The following is a 21,045-nucleotide window of genomic DNA, read 5'->3' as shown; positions in this document are numbered from 1 at the left end:
AAAGGAACCGCGTAGCCTCGCTCAGCGCAACTGCGTGGGCAACCTGGGGCAGCAAAAACCCTAGTGCCGCCCCTGAGGGAGGTCATATTGATATTCAGATATTAAGTGATGTCCCCCCACCCCCAAATGAAGGCCTAGAGGAACAGCTCCATTTTACAGGCCCTGCGGAACTGCAACAGACTCCGCAGGGTCCGGATCTCCAATGCTACCTTGTTCCACCAGGCAGGGGCCAGGGCAGAAAAGGCCCTGGCCCTAGCTGAGGTTAAGTGGACATCCTCTGGGTCAGGGACTATCAGCAGATGCTGCTCAGCAGAGCGTAAAGCTCTCCGAGGGGTATACAGGCAGAGGATAGGAATATATATATATTCCTTTGCAGCTGCTTTCTTGTTCAATGAAAGCTCCAGGTTTTATTTCTTCTTTTGAAATTTCTGAGACTTCTTTTGGAGTTTATTCGTATCTCAAATCTGGTTAGGAAATTACATTCTAAAATTTAAGGTTACCTACCAATACTGGCCCCACCATCGAATCAATGCATGCCTCACCTGATTAAGCTACCTGACTTCTTGCGGTCCTTTAAAAAAAAAATGCACAAAACGATAAGGTTTCCAAAATATTTGAAAGCCGTTTCCTTGGAAGCGAAAAGGGTGCACGCGATAGAACTGGCTGTGTTCAGAAAAGCATGACTAATTGAGCGGCTAGGATTGTCTGGGGTCGGAGGAGTACCTTCTAATACCTCAATTACGCAATTAAGTCCAGCATCAACAAGCAGGGATAATTTCCCTTTGAACTCTCACTTGCTATTCCTCCCGCGTCTCCCAGTTAATTCAGAAGGCCCAGCAGAGGAGAATGCCAAAAGACTGCAATTACGGGGTGGCCTCCTTGGAAATTTCAATAGCGGCCTCTCTGCTGCCAAACGCCATGCTGATTCAAGGGGAGGCATCTGGTTTTAGCTTCTGCGATGCCCAAAGGGTTCTCAAAAGCACAGATTTCTTTTTAGGAAGCCAAACGGCTATTTCTGCTGTGAGATCGGGTGCTGTAGTCCGAAAAACATTTTCAGACTTTGCACAGCCAACGGAAGACACTTGTCAAAAGATGCAAGATTCAAGTCCAGTGGCACCTTAAAGACAACAGGATTTCCAGTACATAAACCTTTGGGAACTGTTAGCACTTTTAGAATTCTGGCACAGGGTGGCGGGCGCAACCCAAAAATGGCTGCTATAGGAGGCAGAGCCAACCAAAAATTGGGATTGAGGGTAGGCATAATTCTAATAGTTAATCTTCAACATTTCAGGCAGAAGTTCAGTTTAAAAGGGTGCCTTTGAAAATGAACATACTTTTGTTCATTTTGCTCATATATAATTGGTTTCAAGGACTAAGGTTAGGCATAATTCTAACAGTCAGGGCTTTTTTTGTAGCAGGAACTCCTTTGCATATTAGGCCACACACCCCTGATGTAGCCAATCCTCTAAGAGCTTACAGTAGGCCCTGTATGAAGAGCCCTGTAAGCTCTTGAAGGATTGGCTACATCAGGGGGGTGTAGCCTAATATGCAAAGGAGTTCCTGCTACAAAAAGAGCCCTGGCTAATAGTTAATCTTCAACAATTCAGACAAAAGTTCTGTTTAACAGGATTCCTTTTAAAATGAACATACTTTTTTTTACAGGGTGTTTTTTCCCCATATTCACATCTTCCCACCTTCAGTCATTCAGTACAGACCCTTGTGTTATGGCGATAAAAAGGTAAAGGTAGTCCCATGAGCCAGGATGCAATAGTACATGCAACATGTAATCAGATGGATAAGAACAGGAGAGAAGTGTTGTGTAGTGGTTTAAGTGTTGGGAGACTCAGGTTCAAATCCCCACCCTGCCACAGAAGCTCATTGGGCAACCTCAGGCCAGTTATTCTCTCAGCCTAACCCACCTCATCAGATTCGCAGTGTGAGTGGAACAGAGGAGAACAATTCACAACTCTCTGTTGTCCAAATGGCCCCACCCAACCACCCCCTTGGCTCCAAATGCCGCCCACTCTGACCCACCTGGCTATTTCTGCGATCTCCGCCGTCTGCGCAATGAAGTTGTAGGGGTCGCGTTCGTCATAATCTTCCTCTTCTGTCTCTCGGCTGCTGCTGCGCTTCTGTTTGCTCAGGCCGGCACCTCGCGGCCTGGGCGTCTGGGTGGCTGTTGAAGTATGGGAGCGTTTGTGTTTAGGGGAGCTGTGGTTTGAGCCATACTCCTCCTCGGAAGTAGAGGTATAATCTGAACCCTGCTGCCGCCGCCTCGAAGCTTATAAAAAATGAATTGGTTTCAGGCGGCGAAGGAGGAGAGGAGGAAAGAGAAAAAGGGAAGAAGAAAAGACTTTTCAGGCTGACTTCGAAGCGGAAGGAGAAAACGGCGATACAAACCAGCTCCAGAATGAAAGGGTGGGGAGGAAGGGGGCAAGAAGCCTTCTGTGCATAACCACAAAGTGAAACTTTGAAGTATTAAGACTGAAATGGTTTGTGTTCTAACCACGAGTGGACCCAAGACAATCATTTTCACCATATATTTCAGAACACATCTACGATTTCCTAATCCCTTCACAGAAAACAGAATCACCTGAGGCTGAGGGAGAACATGCAGAATAGGCTATGGGTCAAAATTCATGGCTAGAGTCTCCCAGTGTTATTAAAATGCTAACAGAACTTTCAAAAGGGATTCTGCTCAGCTCAGGGTCATGAGGTGAGAGAAATTTTAACCCGTGTCCACTGTGAGGTTTGTTTGTTTGAGAGAGAGTTTTGGGGGGTTCTCTGTCAAGATGCTTCTGACTTGAGGCAACTCTATGAATTAATGTCTGCCAAAATGTCCTATCATTAACAGCCTTGTTCAAGCCTTGAAAACTGAGGGTCATGATTTCCTTGATTGAGTCATTCCAGCTCATGTTGGGTTTTCCTCTTTTCCTGATGCCTTCAACTTTGCCTAGCACTACTGTCGTTTCCAGTGAACCTCATTTCATGATGTGACCAAAGTACAATAAAGGTCATTTTAGATTCTAGGGAAAGTTCAGACTTAATTTGACCTAGAATCCATTTATTTGACTTTTTGCCAGTCTACAGTATCCATAAAACTCTCCTCCAACATCACATTTCAAATGAATTAATTTTCTTCCTGTCAGCTTTCTTCATTGTCCAACTTTCACACCTATATATACATGGATACTAATTCACAGGGTCACCACAAGTCAGAAGCAACAGCATTTAACACACACGACAATAAAATATGGTTCTGACTAGGACACTGCTCAAAGTTCGACTCTTCTTGCCCATAACATTTACTTGTGTATCCCCTCAACATCCAGCTGAGAGGTAAGAAAAATTTTAACATACTTTCACTGCAGATGTGGTATGAGAGAATATATTAAAAATGGCTGTCTTTATCTGCCCTTTATCTGTCACAATTTAGTCATAACAGACAACACTCACTGAGTTTTAGTGCAACAAAACACGAATTGCAGATTATCAACTGTGGCCTGCTGCACTTGTCACAACATTCCAACTACGGGTGTGTGCTTAGTATACATTGAGCCAAAAAAATATTCAGCCGAATACAGATTATACAATCTGATTCAGCTACCGAAATAGTCACTCCCCTAATTCTAACACTTAAGGCTAGGGCTGCCAAGTCCAATTCAAGAAATATTTGGGGACTTTGGGGGTGGAGCCAGGAGACTTTGGGGTGGAGTCAAGATCAAGGCTGTGACAAGCATAATTGAACTCCAAAGGGAGTCCTGGCCATCACATTTAAAGGGATGGCACACCTTTTCAATTCCTTCCTCCACAGGAAATAATGAAGGATAGGGGCACCTTCTTTTGGGGCTGATAGAATTGGACCTCCTGGTCCAATCGTTTTGAAACTTGGGGAGTATTTTGGGGAGAGGGACTAGATACTATACTGAAAATTTGGTGCCTCTACCCCAAAAAACAGCCCCCCCAGAGCCCCAGATACCCGCAGATCAATTCTCCATGATTTTCTATGGGAATAATAAATCTTCATAGGGAATAATAGAGTTCCCAGCAGACATTTCCCTCCCCTCCCCCCGCTTTCTGATGACCCTGAAGCGGGGGGAAGGCCTCCAAACCGGGGGATCCCCTGCCCTCACCTGGGGATTGGCAACCCTACTTAAGGCGCCACGTGGACTTCTCATTAATTTCTCTAGGACCATGGCATGTTGTAGGAATTGTGTAATATGTCTTGCAGCCCTGAATTCTGTTATGCACAGAAGACTCCAGTAAAAATGATTAAGCGGGTTAGATTCCCCCCGCATTCTCCATCCACACAGCTTCATTCCCAAATGCAGTTAAGTACCCCCTCAAAGACGACCAGGAGAGTAGAAATGCTTGGCTTGTTTACACACTTAGGAGCATCCTTGGTGCTCTATTTAGTGTCATTATAACCTTCAGCCAGTGGATTTCAAATTGTAGAGCTGACCAGAGGGGGCACGAAATATGGGGAGGAGGGTAAAGAGGATCTTGCAGCAGAGACCTGTGTTGTCACCACCCAAACTGCTATGCAGGCCATGAAACTAGCAGGGGAACAGGGAATCTATTAGTGCTTCTAATCACAAAACGCTCTCCCCTCCAGATGGTTTCCCTTGTGCTGCTTTTACATAGGCTCAGAGCATCATTTAAATTGAGCAGCAATACATGCAAAGCAGCTACAGGTGCTTAGTGTACGTGCCAGAGACTCTGAGTGTGCTCGTTGTACGCATGTAGTTACTTCATACCAGGGCTTTTTTGGTAGAAAAAGCCCAACAGAAACTTATTTGCAAAGTAGGCCACACCCCCTGACATCACCATTGTTTTACATAGGGCTTTTTTGTCAAAAAAGCCCAGTGGAAACTCATTTGCATATCAGGTCACACCCCCTGACACCCAGCCAGCTGGAACTGCGTTCCTGTGTATTCCTGTTAAAAAAAAAAAAAGCCCTGTTTCATACTAGAAGTCATACTATTAAAACCAGGATCTCAGCTTATGCTGAGGAGCACTTTTCTCTCACCAACATCAAATTCAAAATAGACCTCAAGAAGAGACACTGAGATGTGCAGTTCTAGCGGCTTGGCTAAAAGATTCATACAGCACACTGTGAACTGCGCACACATGTGTGACGATTTTGTACATTCACCTGCCAGAGGTGGCTGCTGATGAGTTGCGGGGCTCAGGAGGTAGAGTTAATTTAGTATAATGCAAAAAAAGGTATGAAAAATCAACACAATTTTTTCACATAAACTGAGGGGAGGAGGAGGAGTTGGGTTTATACCCCACCCTTCACTAGAGTCTCAGAGTGGCTTACTTTCTCTCCACTTCCCCACAACAGACACCTGTGAGGTAGGTGGGGCCTGAGAGAGGTCTAACTGAGAACGACTCTTGAGAAAGCAGATCTTTCTAGAACTGTGACTGACCCAAGCTAGTTTATTATTTTTGCTCGCTTGTTTTCTAAACCCCCCAGCACATCTCTGAATATCCAAACCAATAAGCATGCTATTCTTTACCTCAGAATAAAGCTGAGGCAAGCTGAGAGCCGCTAACAATTCAGGGGCTCTTTTCATTGTCATCCAATTAAGTGCAAAGGGGTAGCTGTGTCTTAAGTATGTTATAGCAAAATAAAACAAGAGGTCAAGGAACACCTTAAAAAATATCACCACTTGTTCCATGAGTCACAACTCACTGCCTCAGAGGTGGGGAAGAAAATTTCCCACCAAATATCTGAGGCAGTTTTAGAAGGCAGCCATGTTGGTTTGCAGCGGAACAGCTAAATTCAAGTCCAACAGAGCCTGAAGAGACCAACAAGATTTTTCAGGGTATGAGCTTTTGAGAATCAAACCACGAGACAGCTGATGAAGAGAGTTTTGACTCTTAAAAGTTCATATCCCCCAAACCTTGTTGGCTTTTAAGGCACTACTGGACTCAGCCTAGAATACCTGAGGCAGCTAGCACTGACTCATTACAGCTATTACTGAAATAACTGTTGTGAGTCTTTAAGGCGCCACTGGACTTTCGTTTTATTGTACCCAGCTAAGGCAAGCTAATGAAACAAAGGGAAGAGCAATACCTCAGGATAACTGATTGTGTAAACAAGCCCAGCAAGTAAGAAAGAGAACCATTAACCAGGAAGGGGGCTCCATCTGGTGTTTGTTCTCAGTAAGTCAGTGCAGATAATCTTCATTATCTCCATGAGATTTCTGTTTGCCAGCCAGCATTTGCAAGTTACCTTTTACTAAGAAGTTATCATGCAAAGCTCTACCGCATTGGTAGATGGTTCCTAGCTGCAGCCAGTCGAGGCAAAAACCCACAGTTGCTTTGGATCCCTGGAACATGCTTCCCCCCTAGCCACGAGAGATGTCTTCCGGGTCCAGATTTGAGGACAGTAACTTCATGACAATTCCAAAAGCACCATCAGGTAGGTACTTTGACAGCGATAGCACTGTGTTTCATCTTATCAACATCAACCTGTTTTGCCCGCTTCTTTCTCAAAACAAAAGGTGTTAAGATGTACATGGACAGTAGAGGCTGAACACACTAGATACCCGTCTCCATTCTACAAAGCCCAGTCAACACCACCAGCCTATGCAGGTTTAGTACCAAACCTAAAACCCCTACAAAGGAATTAGAGCATTAGTAACGTTAAGCCGCATATTGAGTCTTAAGGAATCCTCGGGTTAATTCTACGCTTGAAATGGTTAGCGGTTCTTGCAAAGTGACAGAAGGACAAAACCAATTCATTTAAAACAAGGAGTGGACAAGGTAGGGTGGAAGGTCTCTCGGACAAGGATTCTCGGCAGCAGAATCAAACAATTCAGAAGTCGTGACAGTTAAATTGGTTAAAGTTTATGCTGGCCCAATGGTACCCTAGCCAACCTTCGTATTATTTATTCCAAGGGTGCGATCTGCTAACTTTAAATCATTTGACCCACAAGCATCTCAAACCTCATGAGGCACTAAACCAAGTAATCTCCAGCACGATGCCCCTGACCACCACCACGCCTGCTGTTGTGTTTCCCTGGTGCCCAGTCATTTCTTGCCCAAAGCAAACCGCCAATCTTGGCTTTCGCTTACCTCAGCAAAACAAAATTTGAAAATCATAGGATCCATTGTATTAGGGTCTTTAGGGAGCTCCTATTAGCCGCCCCCATCACAAGAAGACACTTGGCTTGGAACTTCCCAATGTGTAGCGATTGGCTCCAACTCCCACGGCAGCCACTTTGTGGTGGCGCCCACTTCTCATTCTCAAAAAATCCCAGGAAGGAATTGTCTTTGGGGAGCACCCATTTGGAAATAGGTGTCTCTCTCATGGGAGACCACCCAGCTTGGAAACTCCTAGTATTTCATGCTTGGTGCCACCTCCCATGGTAGCCATTTTGTGTTGGTGCTACCCATATGTGTTATTGTGACCCATATGCTCAACAAGTTTGGGGACCTCTGCAACAAGCCTGTGGCTGCTCAAAGTTACAAGGGATTTGGTAGCCTTTAGTTCTCCCTCTAGGGCAGCGGTAGCCAAACTGTGGCTTGGGAGCCACGTGTGGCTCTTTCACACATATTGTGTGGGTCTTGAAGCCTCCTATCAGCTGGCTTGGAGAATGTGTTTAAAACTACTTTCTTTCCACCTCTTCCTCCCTCTCCCATCTACTTGCCTGCCTTCCTTCCTTCCCTTCCTTCCTCTTGCAGCTCGCAAACATCTGATATTAATGTTTTGCGACTCTCAAACATCAGATGTTTATTTTGTGTGGCTCTTACATGAAAGTAAGTTTGGCCATCCCTGCTCCGGGGCTCATCAGCCCACAAGAACTTCACAGACTCCCAGCTAAACAAAAGAAAAGGGATCAAAATTAGCCTCAGTAAAAGGAAGGTATGAGAATGGGCCAATCTTTGCTGGCTGCGCAGGCACAACGATTCACCAAGGCAGGCTGTTCTCTGCGTTTTGTCCTCTTCATTGCCCCTTTCCACTGCCCTGACCTCGCCCACTGCTCTGCCTGCCTCCTCCATGCCAGGACAGCTTCCTTTCCCTTCCTGTGTCAATTTGACAATGTCAAAGCAGCTGTTGGTGGTGGTCTCTCTCTTGCCCCCGGACAGGAGGAGATCAACGGTTTCAGACAGGAGAGGGGGCCCTTTCTCATACTGGCTGAGCCTTTCAATCACCCTTATGTAGCCAATCCTCCTGGAGTTTGCAGTAGGCCCTGTACTAAGAGGCCTGAAAGCTCTTGGGAGGATTGGCAAAATGAGGACCTGGCTTGCTGGGGGGGGAAAGCGTAGTTGACTGGGGAAGGCAATGGCAAACCACCCCGTAAACAGTCTGCCGTGAAAATGTTGTGAAAGCAACGTCACCCCAGAGTTGGAAACGACTGGTGCTTGCACAGGGGACCTTTCCTTTCTTTCAAGTGGTGGGGGGGGGGGCAGGAGGAAAGGTCAGGGCTCCTGAGTTGGGTGCCCCTAAGTGCCCCCCTCCAGCTTTTTACATATCCCCCGACTTTTAAAATCCTGGCTATGGGCCTGGCACTGGTATTGAGATTTGCTGCTTCTGAATGTGGAGGTTCCCTTTAGCCATCATGGCTAGTAGCCACTGACAGACCCATCTTCCATGAACCCGTCTAATCCCCTTTTAAAGTTTTCTCCCTCGCTTAACTTTGAATTCTTTGATAGAGAATGCTAGGAATCAAAACTCCAAGCTGAGGTAAAGAAAGGTGCGTCCAGTCCAGGGGTGGCCAAACTGTGGCTTGTGTGGCTCTCGAAGCCCCCACTGCCCCATTGGCCAGCTTGGAGAAGGCATTTCTCTCTTTAAATCACCTCTCCAAGCCAAGCCAGCTGGCAGCTTGGAGGATGCATTTAAAGTTGCTTTCTTCCCACCTCTCTCTCCCCCTCCTCCTATTTGCCTGCCTGCCTGCCTTCTTCCTTCCTTCCCTGTCTTGTGGCTCTCAAACATCTGGTGTTTATTCTATGCAGCTCTTACGATAAGCAAGTTTGACCAGTCACTCTTACTCACTGGAAGAAGACGAATATTTGATACTGCTGGGGCGCGTTCTGGTGAAAGGCTGCTTGGAGGTAGCTATTGCCGCTGCGGTCTTTCTAGCAGCATTTCTGGCTTCTGAGACAGGCGGCTTTCGGGTGGCGTAATACGACTCTGCACTGCGCCCCGAGAAGGTTGGTCTTGGCGGTGTGCTCTCCGAATCACTCGGAACATTGAAGGATCCTGCCCGTTTCCTTGGCATGGCGAGGATGTCGAGCCTTGAAAGCTTCTTGGGCTCAGCAGGCGGTTTGGGAGATGCTGCCGTCCCTTCAGGGTGAGACGTCGTTTTCTCGGTGTCAGCGCTCTCATTGTCTGAGGTGTCCCCCAATCGGGCGCGCCGAAGTTTCGAGGCTCTCGTCGGTCTCGGGGTAGATAAGCTATTGGACCTCGTGAGAACTTGCTGGATCTTCTGCACCGTCGGAGTGACTTTGCTGTAGTCTTCTTTGGTGGCCTGCGAGAAAGGCTTCTTTTTGGTGAGAGGCCTCGAGATGGACTGTTCTTGATCGGAGGAGACGGTTTCGGTCACTGGCAGGTAGGGGAGGCTGGTACAGCGTTCATCATCTGTATAATCCTGAGACCCTCCAGTCCCTGCGCAACGCTTGACTTGGAAGCGCTTTGTCGTTTCCCCTTTGTTTCCCGACTCTGATGGAACGGTCTTGCGTTTCTCCGAAAGCCTTTCGCGTGCGCTTGGTTGAACGTTCTGCTCTTGGATCGACAGTGCAGAAGAGGATTTCTCTTTTGGTGAGGCCGTCGCAGCTTTACGCTTTGGCGGGTGGGTGGGGACGTTTTTACCGCTGACCAAGCTTACAGTGCTTGCCGTGTCCACGTCAGAGTCCCCAGATAAGGAGTCATCCAACGGCCCTGGCGTACTTTCTGGAGCATCGAGCTGCTGTGTTTGACAGAGTAATTTGGCCTCCAGGGCTGCCAGAGCCGTTTCCGTGTCTTTAAGAAGAAGATGAGTGTCCGGATTATAGTCCATGCGGTTTGCTCGCGCCACGTCGAGATCTTTAAGCAGAGGGTGGCTAGAAATATGAGGCAACCTGTTTTGAGAAACGCTGCTGCTGGATTTCTCTTTGGTAAAACTTTCTTGCCGGACAAAGGACGCGCTTTCTTTCGTGGCTGCTCCTTGTTCTTGAACAGGAAGACTCGAGTGTAAGGAAATGACCATTTTTCCATTTGAGCTGACATAGCTATTGCTAATGCCTTTAACAGCTGTCTTGACAGGCGGGAAGGCAGCGTCTTCTTTGTCTGCTCGAGAATGAGAGGCGCTTGGGGAAAGCTTGGAAGGAACTCCTGCCTCCTCCTCGTCCCCGATATAAAACGAGGTGGACAATGGATCACTTGAAGCTCTCAGGCTTGACAGCCTGGGGACAGCTTGCTGACGGTTTTGGGGTTTTCCATGCTCAGGCCTCACTTGCTCCTGCTTGTCTTGGCATTTCCTTCCTTTGTCCAAGCCAAAACCGTCGTCAGATTTGCTGGCATCGCTAAGGCTGTCAGGGTCCAGATCTTCTTGAATGAGCAGCCGACCGGAAGGATCAACGTAGATTTCTGCCCTGGGATCATTCGCAGCGTTCCTTGGAGAAGCATCAGAATAGGAATCCGGGCAGATCAAAATGGGCGGAGTTGGACTTTCAGGCTTGTCCCCCGGTGGGAGCTGAGGAAGAAGGCGCCTTGTCCGTGAAGCCACAGAGGTCTCCGATTCTCCCATTTTTGGAACAGAATCCTTTTCTAATAAGAATAAGTAAAACAGGAATCTTACTTAATGATGCAGTGTGACACATCTTCATTTATATCTTAGCGGGGGGGGGGGTTGTAGCTGGAACTCCTTTGCATATCAGGCCACACACCCCTGATGTACCCAGTCATCCTGGAGCTTACAGTAGGCCCTGTACTAACAGCCCTGTAAGCTCTTGGAGGATTGGCTACATAAGAAGAAGACACTGGATTTATATTCCAGCCTCCACTCAAGAGTTTCAGAGCGGCTCACAATCTCCTTTATCTCCCTCCCCCACAACAGACACCCTGTGAGGTGGGTGGGGCTGAGAGGACTCACAGCAGCTGCCCTTTCAAGGACAACCTCTGCCAGAGCTATGGCTGACTCAAGGCCATGCCAGCAGGTGCAAATGGAGGAGTGGGGAATCAAACCTGGTTCTCCCAGATAAGAGTCCCCACACTTAACCACTACACCAAACTGGCGTGAACATATGAAGCTGCCTTCTACTGAATCAGACCCTCGGTCCATCAAAGTCAGTATTGTCTACTCAGACTGGCAGTGGCTCTCCAGGGTCTCAAGCTGAGGTCTTTCCCATCACCTCCTGCCTGGTCCTTTTTAACTGGAGATGCCAGGGCCGTCGCTCCCAGAAAGGTCAGTATTGTCTACTCTGACTGGCAGCAGCTCTCCAGGGTCTCAAGCTGAGGTTTTTCATGCTTACTTGCCTGGATCCTTTTCAGTTGAAGATGCCGGGGATTGAACCTGGGACCTTCTGCCGTCCCTCCGTGTGGCCTAATATGCAAAGGAGTTCCTGCTACAAAAAAAGCCCGGTGTCTAAGAGCTGGGCTATACATTTACACTTCATTTCAGAGGATTGCTGTGTTGGTCTGCAACGGAAGAGCGAGACTCAAGTCTGGTAGCCCTTTAGAGACCAACAAGATTTCCAAGGTATAATATTTGAGAGTCCAAGGGAGATGTCAGCTCTCTAACAAAGGGAGCTTTGACTCTCAAAAGCTTATACTGGGGTTCCCGACATGGGGTGCAGGCTTTCGAGATTCATAGGGTCACCGTATCTGACAAAGGGAGCTTTGACTCTCAAAGGTTTATCCCCCGAAAATCTTGTTGGTTTCTAAGGTGCGACTGGACTCAAATCTAACATGATTGTTCACAAGATGACCGATTACTTGGCTACCCTTGTTCCTGAAATGGTTTTGCTGAACTTCTGGCCTGATCCCAATATTCCCTCATGCTGGAAGGACTTTTTATATTGTTATCAGCAGCTATAGCTACCATTGCCCAAACCTGGAAAAATGTAGTGTCTCCTTCCCAGGGTGGAATTCTAGCCGGAGCTCCTTTGCATATCGGGCCACACACTCCTGATGTAGCCAATCCTCCGAGAGCTTACAAGGCTCTTTTTTGTAAGCTCTTGGAGGATTGGCTACATCAGGGGTGTGTGGCTTAATATGCAAAGGAGTTCCTGCTAGAATTCCACCCCTGTCTCCTTCAATTTCTAAATGGTTTAAATTACTCTGGGCTTTCGTCACTATGGGGAGGCTTTCCAATCATCTCTCTTGTTTATACAATCCCAGCTATGAATCACAGTTCGTTACAATTTGGGGGCCATTTTTGAATTTTGTTCGATCTGATTCAACCTTTCAACGGTTTAGCAATATCTTAGATAAGCTTTTATCTTTCTCCTGAATTATTTGGATATGGTATAAACTCGGTATGTTATATTTGTTGTTCTCATAATCCAACTTTTCTGGTGTTACAGCTTTTGTCAATGCGGATATGATTCTTTTCATGGATTACTATGATTAGTAGAATCATGAAATCATAGAGTTGAAAGGAATCTCCAGGCTCATCTAGTCCAACCCCCTGCACAATGCAGAAAACTCACAAATACCTCCCCCTAGTAGTAGCAGTATCATTATTTTTTCTCTGTTCTCCCATTTTCTCTTTTGTTAACCTGTACAATTTATAACATTCAGAAAACCAAATATTGTTTTAAAAAATCTAACACGTTAATACTTAATACATAAAAAGCAGAGTGGTTAACATACCAGAACATAAGAATATAAGAGAAGCCATGTTGGATAAGGCCAATGGCCCATCCAGTCCAACACTCTGTGTCACACATAAGAACATAAGAGAAGCCATGCTGGATCAGGCCAATGGCCCATCCAGTCCAACACTCTGTGTCACACAGTGGCCAAAAAACCCAGGTGGCATCAGGAGGCCAGGACACCAGAATTCCTCCCACTGTTGCCCCCCCCCCCCCCGCACCAAGAATACTGAGCATCACTGCCCCAGACAGAGGGTTCCAACAATACACTGTGGCTAATAGCCACTGATGGACCTCTGCTCCATATGTTCATCCAATCTCCAAACTCTGAAGGATACCTCCTCTACGGGCAAGAAAAGCTGGGGGACCTTGAAGTCATATGTGCAGAGGAGGAGTAATTGGATGGGATTTTTCTTTTTAATTTTTTGGGTCTGCGATCAACTCCAGCTTTCTTTTTTGGCCTCTAACAGCTGGGAGGAAAGGAGCAGAGAAGAACAGCCAAAGTGAGAAAGAAAACAGGAAGAAAAAAACAGGCCAATGGCTTCTCTTTCCCCATGAATTCAGACACAACAGTTTTTATTGCCTTGCAGACAATCTGTGCTATCCTGAGAGTTACACCCTTCAAAGCCTACTGATATGAAGGGGATAACTCTGCTTTGGACAGCATTGTGAGTATCTTGAATACACAAAACCAGGTTGCTTTTTTTACATGACAAGTGTAATATGTAGCTCAACTCTTAACAACATACATATTTTATACAGGGTTTCTTTTATAGCAGGAACTCCTTTGCATACTAGGCCACACACCCCTGATGTAGCCAATCCACCAAGAGCTTACAGGATGTACTGTGAGCTCCAGGAGGACTGGCTACATCAGGGGTGTGTGGCCTAGTATGCAAAGGAGCTTCCTGCTACAAAAAAGGCCCTGATTTATGTAAGACAGAATTGTCCACTTAAGCTCGATTATGAACTACATACATATTTGGAGGGGCTGCAGCTCAGAGGCAGAGTTAACTGCTTTGCATGCAGAGGGTCCCAGGTTCAAGCATCTCTGGTTAAAAGGATCAGGGGGTAGATGATGTGAAAGACCTCCGCCTGAGACTTCTGAGTTCTGCTGTCAGTCTGAGTAGACAATACTAGCTTTGATGGTTAAAGGATGTGATTCAGTACAAGGCACCTACATGTGTTCATATTTGTCTTATATCAAAGTCAGACCACTGATCCATCTAACTCAGACTTGTCTACACTGACTGGCTTTTGAGCAGAGCAAGGTGATTTCATGCTCATTTTCAACAAATCTCTGTCCGGTCTCATGGTGTCTGTATGTAGTTCGTCATGATGTCTGTATGCAACCAATCCCTTCTGGAAGCACTATGATTTAAGAGACATGGGCTGTGTTCACACATGCTCAGGGCTTTTTTTTGCAGCAGGAATGGAAGAACATAAGAGAAGCCATGTTGGATCAGGCCAATGGCCCATCCAGTCCAACATTCTGTGTCACACAGTGGCCAAAAAACACAGGTGCCATCAGGAGGTCCATTAGTGGGGCCAGGACACTAGAAGTCCTCACACTGTTGTCCCTCCCAAGCACTAAGAATACAGAGCATCACTTGCCCCCGAAGGAGAGTTCCAACAATACGCTGTGGCTAATACCCACTGATGGACTTCTGCTCCAGATGTTTATCTAATCCCTTCTTGAACTCCTTTGCATATTAGGCCACACAGCCAATCCTCCTGGAGCTTGCAGTACACCTTGTACTAAGAGTCCTGTAAGCTCTTGGAGGATTGGTTACATCAAGAAGAAGAAGATGATGTTGGATTTATATCCCGCCCTCCACTCCGAAGAGTCTCAGAGCAGCTCACAATCTCCTTTACCTTCCTCCCCCACAACAGACACCCTGTGACGTGGGTGGGGCTGGAGAGGGCTCTCACAGCAGCTGCCCTTTCAAGGACAATCTCTGCCAGAGGTATGGCTGACCCAACGCCATGCTAGCAGGTGCATCAGGGGTGCGTGGCCTAATATGCAAATGAATTCCTGCTACAAAAAAGGCCCCGCACACACTGAATAATGCACTTTCCAACTGGATTTTACTGGCAAAATCCAACTGGAAAGTGGATTGAAAGTGCCTTATTTAGTGTGTGTGATCACAGCCATATATCAACCCTAATGCAAAGCTACGGAAAGAAGGCACAAAACCAAGGGCACTTGGACCATGTGAGACCAGCATCAGCAGCAGTACATACCAGCGCCAGCCTGAGAAAGGGAGCCCTGCTGCTGGATGTCTCCAAGTCCTGGAGCAGATCCTGTGTCTGTGTAGCTATCTGCCAGGCTTGCCCATCTGGACACCCATTTCTGGCCACCTTGAGATGCTGGTGGAAGCTACAAAGTGTAAAAAAAAAGTAATCAATAAAAAGTGAGGGAGAAGGGAAATTCTGCACCATTAACTCAATGTCATCTACCAAAGCTTCATCATGAGCCATAACCAGGGGTGGAATTCTAGCAGGAGCTCCTTTGCATATTAGTCCACACCCTCTGAAGTAGCCAATCCTCCAAGAACTTACAAGGCTCTTTTTTGTAAGCTCCAAGAGAACTGGCTACATCTGGGATGTGTGGCCTAATATGCAAAGGAGTTCCTGCTAGAATTCCACCCCTGGCCATAACATCTCGGCATATCTGCTGTTGGTAGTAAGAAATGTTAGATTTGGCGGAAGAACAAATTATGCCGGCATAAACCAAAGAAAGAGGAGACATGGCATTTTAAAGACTAGCACATTTATTTTGGCATCAGCTTTCACTAATCAGAACTCACTTTGTCAGGTATGTGAAGTGCATACTCGTGAATGCGTGTATCTTTCTGCCAACACTCAGCTGGCAGAGAGATAAAGAGAAAATAACTTGTAAGCAGCAAAATCAAGAGGCAAGGAATGAAAGAGAATCAGCATTATGCTATCTCTATGCAAAGCACAAACATGCATACAAAACAAAAATCACAGATACATAGAATCACAAATACATAAAATCACAATTTTATGTATTTTATGTACATAAAATACAATTGTATGTATATGTGATTCTATGTATCTGTGATTTTTGTTTTGTATGCATGTTTGTGCTTTGCATAGAGATAGCATAATGCTGATTCTCTTTCATTCCTTGCCTCTTGATTTTGCTGCTTACAAGTTATTTTCTCTTTATCTCTCTGCCAGCTGAGTTGGAAGGGACCTCCAGGGTCATTTAGTCCACCCCCTGCACAATGCAGGAAATTCAAAAATACCTCTCTCTCTCACACACACACACACACACACACACACACACAGTGACCCCTGCTCCATGCCCAGAAGATGGCAAAAAAAAAAAAAATCCCTGGTCAAACTGGCCTGGAGAAAAATTGCTGCTTGATCCCAAAGTGGTGATCGGCATTTCCCTGGGCATGTAAGGGCCATGAGAACTGAGGACTTATGCGAGCCTTCCCGCCCTCCTTCTCAGGATCTGTCTTATTCACAGGCCTCAGATTCAGCAGGAGCTCACAAGAGCGCAGCTCTTAAACCTTTCTGACGGCTCCCCCTCTTCCTCCCCACCTACCTTGTCCATTGAATAGGAGGGGAAGCTGCATAACAATCCCTGGATTAGGAGAGCAGCCAGCCAGCCAACCACCAGGGCTTTGCCACACCCCCAGCAGCCCTCATTAACTCCTGGAGAAGCCCACGCCACCCTTTCTCCATTTCTTATGTGATTTTGGGTGACGGGTGGTTTGCTGGTCTTTTGACTGGAGAGGGGCAGCCCAGGAGAGCCCCAGGCAAGAGAGGCCTGCTTGGGCTGGCTGGATCTCTAACCAGCCCAAGAAGGCCTTGCTCACCTGGGGCTCTCCTTTCTTGCATCGGGTTGCTTTTGGCTGGGGGGGGGAATATGCTAATAAGCTCTGCCACCTATTTTTCTACAAAATAGTAGAAATTATCTAAATAATTCCACAAAATAAATTATCTAAATAAATAAAATGACCCCTGCTTATACAGTAAACATATCTTATACTGAATCGGACCATTATTAAGGTTGTGTTGTCTATGCTGACTGGCAGCGGCTATTACCCGATCCTTGTTTAACCGGACAGGCCAGGAATTGAACGCTGATCCTTTTGGTTACAAAGCAGATACTCTACTACTGAGCCACACCCTTCTCTGACTGAAACCTTAGGAAGCCACTACAAATTATGCATAGACAATACTGAGCAAGATGGACCAATGGTTTGACTCAGTATAAAGCAGCTTTCCTTATCATTATACCTAATTTTGAATGTGACAAAATGCAGACTAAAGAATCCACAAAATAAGGCCAAATAAGGGGGAAACGATCTAAAAATTCAGGGAAGCTTGTGGAAATATTCAGGAACAGGAAATAAGGGAATGGGGTTTGTAATAGTGCCAAAACTGAAACATACCGGTGTGGGGGGGGGGGAAAGGGCAGGACCAGATCTACATGTTTTTTGAGGGGGGGCCCAAATTAAAAAAAATGGCGCCCCCTTATGGGCCATTCTATATTATGGTCCCATAAAATAGACTCCATACCCAATTTGGCACACACCCCCCCCCGCTCTGTCGGCGCCCAGGGCAAGCACCCCCCCTCTGCCACCCCCCTAGATCCAGCCCTGGGAGAGTGAATATACATCAAGAGATCTCAGCTGCCATTTTGAGGGTTGCCTAATAACCCCGTAAACATTGTTGCAGGCCGGTGTAGCCACCACTGAGAGAAGCGGAACAAGATGGGGGTGGAGGGAGCGGCAATAAGGAAAATGACAACTGATGGCGAAGGTGGTGGCAGCAGTGTTTCAAGGGCAGGCAAGTGGACAACTGAGCCAGCCAGTGAGATGGCAGACAACCGAGCCAGTGGCAGACAAAAGAGCAAAAGGGAAGTGAGGCAACATGCAAGCAAGGCAAATAGCTTCTAGCGCAGGGGTGGCCAAACTGTGGCTCTTTCACACATATTTTGCGGCTCACAAAACCACCAATGCACTGTCAGCCAGCTTGGAGAAGGCGTTTTGCTCTTTAAATAACTTCTTGAAGCAAGCCAGGTGGTGACTTGAAGAATGCATTTAAAGTTGTTTTCTTTCCACCTCTCCCTCTCTCCTATCTATTTGACTTCCTTCCTGCTCTCAAACATCTGACGTTCACGTCTTGCAGCTCTCAAACATCTTTTTTATTCTACGCGGCCCTCACGTTAAGCAAATTTGGCCACCCTTGAGAGAGCCAGTTTGGTGTAGTGGTTTGGTGTAGTGGTTAAGTGTGCGGACCCTTATCTGGGAGAACTGGGTTTGATTCCCCACTCCTCCACTTGCACCTGCTGGAATGGCCCTGGGTTAGCCACAACTATCGCAAGAGTTGTCCTTGAAAGGACAGCTGTTGTGAGAGCCTTCTCAGCCCCACCCACCTGTCAGGGTGCCTGTTGTGGGGGAAGATATAGGAGATTGTAAACCACTCTAAGTCTCTGATTCTGAGAAAAGGGCGGCGTATTAATCTGCAGTCTTTTTCTTTACCATAGTGCACAGAGAGCAAGTGTGAGGCAGAAAGGTGGTTAAAGAAAAAAAAACAAGTATGAGGGGCAAGAGAAGTGATGGCGATGAAAGGGGCAGCAGGAAGGAACAAGGAGGAGAGTGTAATCTCCTCTGGGGGCTTCTTATGGGTCCCCCCCCCCCCCCGTTTGTACAGAAGTCAGCTTTTACAACAAATCTGTGGAGTTGAAAATGCACGCCATTAGAACCGACAAGCGGTGGTTGTACCTGCGTATCTATGTGTTGTCCGCTTGCCACTTTGGACGCAATGACCTGCATCATAGTCACCCTTGGGCTTGAGCCGTTTTCATTGATCAAATGATGGGCCCCCAGTTCTTCTTTTTCGCCTTTAATCACTGGCCTGAAGGCTGGCGAAGACATTTTGGACAATTCAGCAGACTCCAAAACACCAAAAACCTGATAAAGCAAAAAGAGCAAAAAGCTTTTAATGAAACAATGAATTCCCATTCCGCCACAAATCTCTGTCCAGAATCCCTGAAGGGGTCAGCCTATGAAAAATCCTTCATATGGGAGCACCTTCTATATGCCGGTCTGGTAGCATCTCAGAGGTAACAATAATCTTGTGGACAGGGGCCTGTTGTATGGGTCTCTGTCATCCAACTGATTCCTCCAGTTTGGTGTAGTGGTTAAGTGCACAGACTCTTATCTGGGAGAACTGGGTTTGATTCCCCTTTCCTCCACTTGCAGCTGCTGGAATGGCTTTGGGTCAGCCATAGCTATCGCAGGAGTCGTCCTTGAAAGGGCAGCTGCTGTGAGAGCCCTCTCAGCCCCACCCACCTCACAGGGTGTCTGTTGTGGGGGAAGGAGATAAAGGAGATTGTGAGCTGCTCTGAGACTGTGATTCAGGGATACGGGTGGGATATAAATCTGCTGTCTTCTTGTTTGCTTCTTCTTCTCCCTTCCCATCCATATAATAACCAGGTGGGAAAGACATCCAGGGCTTTTTTTGTAGAAAAAGCCCAGCAGGAACTCATTTGCACATTAGGCCACACCCCCTGACATCACCATTGTTTCACACAGGACTTTTTGTAGAAAATGCCCAGCAGGAACTCATTTCCATATTAGGCCACACCCCCTGATGCCAAGCCAGACGGAACTGCATTCCTGTGTGTTCCTGCTCAAAAAAAGCCCTGAACATACCTAAACAATACCAGTCCCAAAAACATCATATTATAGTTCTGTAATAACACATAATGGGCCCCTTCAATTATCTCACACCCAGAAAACAACCAGGAAAAGGAAAGGTCCCCTGTGCAAGCACCAGTTGTTTCCGACTCTGGGGTGACACTGCTTTCACATTTTCATGGCAGACTTTTTACGGGGTGGTTTGCCATTGCCTTCCCCAGTCATCTATGCTTTCCCCCCAGCAAGCTGGGTCCTCATTTTACCGACCTCGGAAGGATGAAAGGCTGAGTCAACCTCGAGCCGGCTACCTGAAAACCCAGCTTCCGCTGGGATCAAACTCAGGTCGTGAGCAGAGAGTTCACAGACCACAGTACTGCAGCTTTACCACTCTGCGCCACGAGGCAACAACCAGAGTGGCTTGTATTTCTGGGTTTTTATAACTCAGTGGAACTATCGAGTGGTTTAAGTTAAGCTTTGTACTTGGTTAGGGTTTTGGATTTTTCTCTTCTGGCCCAGAACCAGTTTTTCCAGCCCAGAATGCATCATTCTCTTCAGGACAGGCAACATGTGATTCTACTTTCTCCATCTGTTTCCCCTTAAGATTCCCCATCCGCACCCAGATTAAGCAACAACCAAGGCAGCACTCCTAAGATTGCATCACTATAGTTAAATGGCACGTTATGCTTTTGCTTTCCTGTGCTCATCATTTTCTAGCTTCATATCTTGTCAGGCGAATAAAGATTTCCTTACTGGAGATTATCTCTGTTTCGTCTTTCTAAGAAAGGGCACTGTGTAGGCAACAGACTGAAAGGGTTCCAAATAATAACTTTGGAACATGCATATAAATATGTCGAGGACACTATGTGCACAGCAGATCTGGTGCAGGAATTTGGGGAACCAGACGGGGAGGGGCTGTGGCTCAGTGGCAGAGCTTCCGCTCAGCATGCAGAAGGTCCCAGGTTCAATCTCCAGTATCTCCAGTTAAAGGACTTGGCAGCAGGTAATGTGGACAGCCACTACCTGAGCACTACTGCCAATGAGTCGGAGCGAACAATACAGACTTAGATGGACCACCGGTCTGACTCATTACAAGGCAACTTCATGCATGTTCATATTCTTCACCAGCTCCAGTTTCCAATCATCTTCAAGGGCAGCCCCACATGAAAAGTCTTACAGCAGTTGAGCCTCGAGATTACGTCCAAACAGATCAATTTAGCCACATTGGCAGACTCCAAGCAGTCAGAGAGCTTGCTGTCATGGATGTGGCCAGAAATACAGGGGAATTGCTGCTAAGGATGGGAAGGATGGGATGGGATGGGAAGGGGAGGGGAGGGGAGGGAAGGGAAGGGAAGGGAAGGGAAGGGAAGGGAAGGGAAGGGAAGGGAAGGGAAGGGGAGGGAAGGGAAGGGGAGGGGAGGGAAGGGGAGGGAAGGGGAGGGGAGGGAGGGAGAAAGGGAGAAAGAGAGAGAGAGAGAAAGAGAGAGAGAAAGAGAGAGAGAAAGAGAGAGAGAGAGAGAGAGAGAGAAAGAGAGAGAAAGAGAGAGAAAGA

General features: G+C 46.9%; 1 protein-coding gene across 2 annotated transcripts in view; it reads right to left on the bottom strand.

Moving 5' to 3' along the window:
- The window catches only part of CEP170B (centrosomal protein 170B), a 128,185-nt gene that overhangs the window by 22,305 nt on the left and 84,835 nt on the right, over positions 1-21,045 (bottom strand). For both annotated transcript variants that reach the window (XM_060262925.1, XM_060262926.1), the window contains exons 9-12: positions 18,579-18,767; positions 15,052-15,187; positions 9,008-10,759; positions 2,035-2,281 (exon numbers count right to left, since the gene is read on the bottom strand). In XM_060262925.1, the coding sequence (XP_060118908.1) occupies positions 2,035-2,281; positions 9,008-10,759; positions 15,052-15,187; positions 18,579-18,767 (2,324 nt within the window). The remainder of the gene's footprint in view (positions 1-2,034; positions 2,282-9,007; positions 10,760-15,051; positions 15,188-18,578; positions 18,768-21,045) is intronic.

Source organism: Heteronotia binoei, chromosome 21 (genome assembly GCF_032191835.1).
Source record: "Heteronotia binoei isolate CCM8104 ecotype False Entrance Well chromosome 21, APGP_CSIRO_Hbin_v1, whole genome shotgun sequence".
NCBI lineage: Eukaryota > Metazoa > Chordata > Lepidosauria > Squamata > Gekkonidae > Heteronotia > Heteronotia binoei.
Note: the sequence above shows the minus strand (reverse complement) of the source record. Positions and strands in the feature narration are given on the sequence as shown.